Genomic DNA, 6,730 nt, shown 5'->3' on the forward strand with positions numbered 1-6,730 from the left:
AAAAAAAAAAAAAAAAAAAAAATGTTCTACAAGAAGCATAACGCTCATACTGATACATGTACCTTCCACCAGAGATTAGCAGAGAATGACTGACATGCAAATAAGACGAATCAAATTCCCAAGGCGAGGCTGCCTATATGCATTCCTCAGCCGGTTTCTGGACACTGAGCTTTAACAATACTCACCCCTTTCCTGTTAGGCCTCTCTTGAAGCATTTTCCAAGTAGGTAGCAAAAGAAAGGCAAGGAATGGTAGAGCTCCATTTGTTTATAACTTATGGCCAAACAAAATGCCACTGACCCTAAAAGGTCCCAATTATTAGACAAGAAAAGTACACCCCAAAGAGCAAAGCCAAGGCTCACAGAGTTATATATGTTTTTAAGTTAAGGAAAAGATACGTGAGGGACAGAATATACTGAATACCATCACAAGGTAACACTGAACTGATGTAACATGACTGAAGAGGCAGAATAAAAAGGAAACTGGAGTTTTAGCTTCTGTATTGCCCTGTCCTTTCAATAATCAACCGATGCCAATGAAGGAACAACACAATTAGTCATACTAGCAATGACGAGTGCAATCCTTAGTGGTATATTTTCAAAATCTGTTTTCTTACGTGCCTAGTTTTAGAGTATCAGGGTAATAAAGTTTCCATATTTATCTTGGTTCCAGGAATTTGTCATGTTCCCTGTTCTAAGATACCCATTACCACACCCTGGAGTAGTCCATTCCTGTACTTGCTTACTGATATCCATAGTAACTTACTTTCCAATACAAGCTGCAACCAAAAGGTATCACACATCTACCCAAAGAACTTTGCCAGCCTATGTCCTTAGACCACCAAAAAGCCTGCAACCAAAAAGGTGCACATACATGAACAAGACTTGGGTCAGAAAGCCAGTGACAAAGATGCATACAATTTACACTAATTGGTACTTTTTGAAACAAATGGTGAATTTAAGTTATAGGTGAAATCTTGGGTTCTGTTTATGTGTACAGTTTCAAATTTCTCCTGCAAATATTCATACCCAAACTCAATCTCACAAATATTCACAGGAAAACACATAAAAAAAGAAATTATAACAAAGCAAATTTATTTAAAATCAAGAGCAAATATCTGTGGAAAAATTATCTTAATCACTCATTGGGCCCTACATTATATGAATGAGTTTTGTGGCTATGGATATTCGAAGATGGAGAAAATTGAAACTGTATACAAACAGAACCCAAGATTTCACCTATAACTTAAATTCACCTTTTGTTTCAAAAGGTACCAATTATTGTAAATTAGCAGATTGGAGGCTATTAAAGGACAACAGCGGCAGAGTGCTCCGATTTAGTAATTTTGTATAGGGAGTCGTGTACAGATATCTCACTGGGAAGTATATGACTGCTAGAAAATTGTGCAAAACCGTCTCCTTAGACAGTACGTGCTAAACAATCACTTCCCATTATTGACAGTCAACTAGCGACAGCTAAAGCTGGAGAGAATGTCACATTTTACAACCTCGTTTGAAATTCTTCACTTCCCCAGTTAGATCTAAGGCCATTAGTCTATAAAGTGCCACCCTATTCTGCTTTCTGCCACTCACAGGTGCATAGTTCAACCCCTCTTTTCATAGCCAAACAGCCTCAACATTTTCTAAGGTAAGACAGACTGGCACCAAGGTAGATTTGGGGTACAAAAAGGATATTCTACGTGGGCTGAATTTCCACCAATATCTGTCATTGGCCTCCAGTCCATTAAAGGGCTCCTATTTCCTTTCAACATTTACATTGTGGTGAAAGGATTCCTCTGTTTTCATCAAACAACCACAAAGCTTTCTAAGTCCCAGTGCAAAGGCTGTATATTAGGGAGAGATGTTTTGTAAACTGATTTTTTTCCATTTCAGTACAAATGCAAGGATACTGAAAATGTCCATGGTCAATAAGAATAAGACCTGGATAAAGCAATACACAAAGAGCAGTGGAGACCTAGAAAGAAGAAAAAGGGAGGAAGAGGGAGAATAAGAGTCTTTAAAATGCACATGAATGAGACAGTATGCCTTCTACCAGTTCATCCTGCTCTGGAGTTACGAATACTCTTGATCTCTTTTTTACAATGCCTGGCCTGGGCAAGCCCCCGTAGAGTCCTACATCTAGTGAACACTGTTTTTTTTGCACTTAATCCCACCTTCCCACCAATATCTTGGTGAGCAGGAAGGGGCAAAGTGACCTCCAATAAATAAAGAATTATTAAGTAGAAACCCATCAAGTTCACAGAGACAACTGTGCTCATCTCAGTCCTGAACATTTCTCTATAGATAGGCAGACTAGCGATATCTGAGGAGAGTGAACATAAAGAACTGATGCCAACATCAATTTTATGGCATATTTCAGTTCTGCCATGTAACAGAGTATACAGGACCCAGAGCAGTCCCCAAATTCCCTTATGTCAGAGCACAAATATTTTTTTTACTGCCTACATAATACCTCTGACAAGAAGCATTATGTTAGCACTTCATGGTTACTAACTAACATGGTTATTATTGAGGGTCATTAAAATAACTGCTGTAAAATAAGTTAGTATTTTCTAACTGTAGTCTTTAGTACAAGATATACCGATTGTCTTCAATGGTACAGAATGCTACAGTGTTAAAGTTGCTCTGTAGCATTAATTATATTTATTTTTAGTCTTTCAACTTTCTATTCTGATTAAACAACAAAATATTTTATTCATACCTAGAAATACCAGAGGTTTATACTTGCCTTTTTTTTAGTTGATGTTTCTTTTAAATAACAACAGTACATGATAACAGCGGGTATGTAAACCAGCAAGTCAGCAATAAAAACTGAAAAACAGAAAGTTACTATAGATAAGAATCTTCCCAGACAAGTGTAGCACATCACCATCCACTTATACTGCCCATTGCCTTTTGTACACTGCCCCTACGTTGTCAGGATGCGACTTTGCTCCGTTTCCCCCATTCGGATCCAGCCCTGATTGCTTACATCTGGTGCCCTGTGCAACCCTTTAAGGCAACATGATTAAATCTTAAATGCACCTGTCAGCTGCTAGCATACAAGACCTGCCTGTTGTTCAGCCCAGAAAAAAAACACATACTATGTAACCACACGCAACATGAAGTGGGTTCATCTGCCCACAAAGTTTAACCTGTCTGTTTTATACATATTCCTTAGGATGTAAACTGTAGCTGACTCAAAGTCAACTGGAAGAGTTACATGTCTTCTGAAATTTCCAGGCAGTTTCCACTAGACACACTATTCTTCGCTGTCTTAAACTGTTACATAGTGGTGGTGTGCGCAAGTATTCTGTTTTAAAGAAGACTGTCTTAGGAATCACATTGTGCATCTCTCATTGGTGAAGTGTTTGGAGAAGAAAAGAAATACATAAACATAAGATCTGACATGATCCAAAAATCTCTTCACTAGGGCTAGTGTAAATGAACAAGTTAGTTCCACTTTACAGGGCATGAAAACTGGGTCTACAGAATTTGATCTAGTTCAAGTTTCTCAGGCTACCATTTCTGATGCCCAAAAGCTGCTGCTTCCACGTGTTCAGCTGTTTAGGCTCCTGGCACGGCCTCAATCAATAAAGGAGCATGCTCTAGTTCCTCACATGCCGAGATGAGAAAAGGCATTCTCAGTTCTCAGAGGAAGTCAACTACAACTAAACCCTGTCAAGTTGCTCTAAAGGCCCTGGGATTTTGAAGGCAGATAAAAGGAGAGTGAAGCAGGTCTGGATTTGTAACATAAGCCTATGCTTCACCATGGCATTATTAATTCATAGAACAAGAATTGAGGGACTAAAAGAGCAACAAGATTTCCTCTGCTCTGCCCACAGTAAATAACTTTAAGAGGAGACAATAAGACAGAGAGACAAAGTCTGCTTGCCTGATGTTGGATAAAACCTGCTTGTGCTTAAGCTACTGAAGAAATTCTTCTGTCATGCTCTTGTGTGGTTGCCTACTTACAACCAGGCTAGCACTTCTCAACATTTTTAGCCTCAAGATACCCCTTGGAAAATGCCAGCTCTTGGCTTTCACTTGTTTTGTGACTGGAGAAAAAGAGAGCAATTTTTCTGTTGTAAAAAACTCAGAAAGACCAAAACAGGTCATAATGTGTTTGACTTCATGGATTTCTATTTGAAATCTCTAGACTGATCTTGTGAATCATGTAGGTGTTTGCATGCCTAGGAGTGCTAATACTGCACATCACTCTGAAAAGGATGTCACAGCACTCCAGGGCACCATGGCACCCTGGTTGCAAGTCACTGAACTAAACTAAAGGTGCCAAGCTTGTTTTCTAAAACATGCAATTCTTCCAAAGTAAAAAGGAGAACTTTGCCTTGTTCTGTTGCATAATTAGCCCATGAGAAACAGCAACAAGCATTAAGACACTCCTCTTAATTTAATCCGTTTTGAAGTACTGTCTTGCCTGTATTAGTGGTACCACCTATCCATTTATTCGCGCACACAAAAGTGGGAAGGAGAACTATTTCTGGAAGAAACACTAAGGAAATATTACTGTATTACTCCAACAGTGATATTACAGCCATAACAGTATTCTACCAATATGCCATTAACATGCTTAGGAAAAACTAAGTCTCAGTTTTTCTCCTGTAATCTGGGCAAACCAAGGTGTGAATTTACTGAAAAGGCTGCTCTGCACTTACTTATGTAACCACATTTACCATGGGTTAAGATGGTATAAAATGGCAGTTACCATGGGGTAGCTGGCCCGCGCCATGTTCATACATTAGCACACCTTGCACTCCCTTATCCTTAACCGCATTCACCCCTTCTTAAATATTTTTGTTTTGCTACACCTGCAGCACTGCCTAAGGTTGGAAATATTTCTAGAAGTGGTTCAATTATCTAACTTTTCCTTATCTTGAAATAAGAAGAAATTGAAAAGTGCTCTAATATCTTATGCGAGCGTCTACCTTTCCAAGGAGAGAAAGTAGTACAAGACATGGTCTTCAAATGAAAGAAAGTATAAGTAAGCAAACACGCACACACAAAAAACCCCCAGACAAAACCACAACAACTCATGTCATTTAAGGGTTTACTATACATTTCCAGCACTTGAAATTCCAAACTGTAGTCTAAAAGTAAAACATCACTAGTACTTCAGGGTGACCAAAATGAGACAACTTGAATGGGCTTAATATTTAGCGTGCTCACCTCAGATCTGACCCTTTAAGTTGTCTAAACTTGGTACTGAAAAAGAAACAAACGTCCCAAATGAACTGGTCCTCTCTGAACTCATACTTGGGAACCACAATACTTTCAGTCTAGAACCATGTAAATAGTCTGATGAACAAAATGGGACTATTCACATGGTTGGAGTATCCTTCCAGCCTCAATTTCCCCTGTGCAAAATAAAGTTTATTTTGTGGCTGCCTACAACCTTATCAGGGGCCACCAGCAGGGACTCAGGGAAAGTCTGGTCACCAGGGCCCCCCTTGGAGTCACCAGGAACAATGGCCACAAGCTGAGGGAGGACAGGTTTAGGTTAGATTTTAGGAAGAACTACTTCACGGTAAGGGTGGCCAGCCTGGAATAGGCTTCCCAGAGAGGTGGTGCTCTCACCTTCCCTGGAAATCTTCAAGAGGAGACTGGATAGGCACCTGGCTGGGGTCTTATGACCCCTGCCACCCCCAGTGCTCCTTCCTGCCCATGGCAGGGGGTCAGACTCGATGATCTGTCTAGGTCCCTTCCGGCTCATTGATTCTATGATTCTACCTAAGAGGACTTTTGCAATCTTTGATTTCTCCTCAGCCTAAAGAAGGGTGTGTGCGCCCAAAAGCTTGCAAAGAAAGAAAAATGTTTTTTGCTATTTGTTAGTTGGTCTAATAAAAGGTATCATCTCTGAACTAAGAGTTTTAGAGTTTTGTATTTCTGTCTCAGGCCAACACGGCTACCAAATAGATCTCTGGAGTGTCCTCTGGCACTCTGCCAATGTGCCCCTTCATGCTCAGCTTCTGATAGGAATAGAGCCCCAGGGGTTACAATTTTTTGTTTCTCAACAGGCAATTTTTTTAAAAGTATATGCTCAAAAATTTAACATAAAAGTATAAATACCAACAGTCAACATTCAATTGTATTGAATTTTGTAATCCTGATGCATTAGTTTAATGGCTATTGTTAAGAGAATGTTTATCAGCTTTCTTAGTTTGTACATCAATGTTTTGTCAAGCGTGTTGATTTGAACATTAATAAAGACCATTTCAAGGGTAATTTAGTCCTAGTGATTTTTTTAAAAATCCAATCAATTTCTTGAGACCAGATTGAAAGGTTTGCGGGCAACACAAGAGGTGTTATCGATGAGCATCTCATTCTGCCGGTATAATCAGCATAATAAGGAAACTCACTACACACAAGACATCTCACAAGACTCTTTGCTTAACATAAAGGAAAAAAACAAGCCCATAGTTAAAAAAAAAAATAATAATAATAATAATAATAATAATATTGAGTAGGGCTGACAAACGGTTAAAAAATGTGATCACAATTAATTGTGAGATTAAAAAAAGTAGTCACAATTAATTGCAATTTTAAATGCACAGTTAAACAATAGTCAGTAACCCCCCACCCAACAGCCTGGAACCCATGCACCCTGCAGCTCCTCCCCACCACCACCAAGCCCAGGCAGTCATAAAGAAAGCAGATTAAAGAAACTTACCTGCCTGCGGAGCCGGCTGCAGTCATGGCTGTGCAGGGTATCTG

At 39.4% G+C, this 6,730-nt stretch overlaps 1 protein-coding gene across 1 annotated transcript in view; it reads right to left on the reverse strand.

Annotated features, from left to right (window-relative positions):
* ALG6 (ALG6, alpha-1,3-glucosyltransferase) overlaps nucleotides 1–6,730 on the reverse strand; it is a 43,587-nt gene that overhangs the window by 9,332 nt on the left and 27,525 nt on the right. Inside the window, exons 7-9 of the mRNA XM_019501180.1 lie at nucleotides 2,748–2,830; nucleotides 1,909–1,973; nucleotides 186–371 (exon numbers count right to left, since the gene is read on the reverse strand). Coding sequence (XP_019356725.1) covers nucleotides 186–371; nucleotides 1,909–1,973; nucleotides 2,748–2,830 — 334 coding nt within the window. The remainder of the gene's footprint in view (nucleotides 1–185; nucleotides 372–1,908; nucleotides 1,974–2,747; nucleotides 2,831–6,730) is intronic.

This window comes from Gavialis gangeticus, unplaced genomic scaffold (genome assembly GCF_001723915.1).
Source record: "Gavialis gangeticus isolate Ggan-Ray unplaced genomic scaffold, GavGan_comp1, whole genome shotgun sequence".
NCBI lineage: Eukaryota > Metazoa > Chordata > Crocodylia > Gavialidae > Gavialis > Gavialis gangeticus.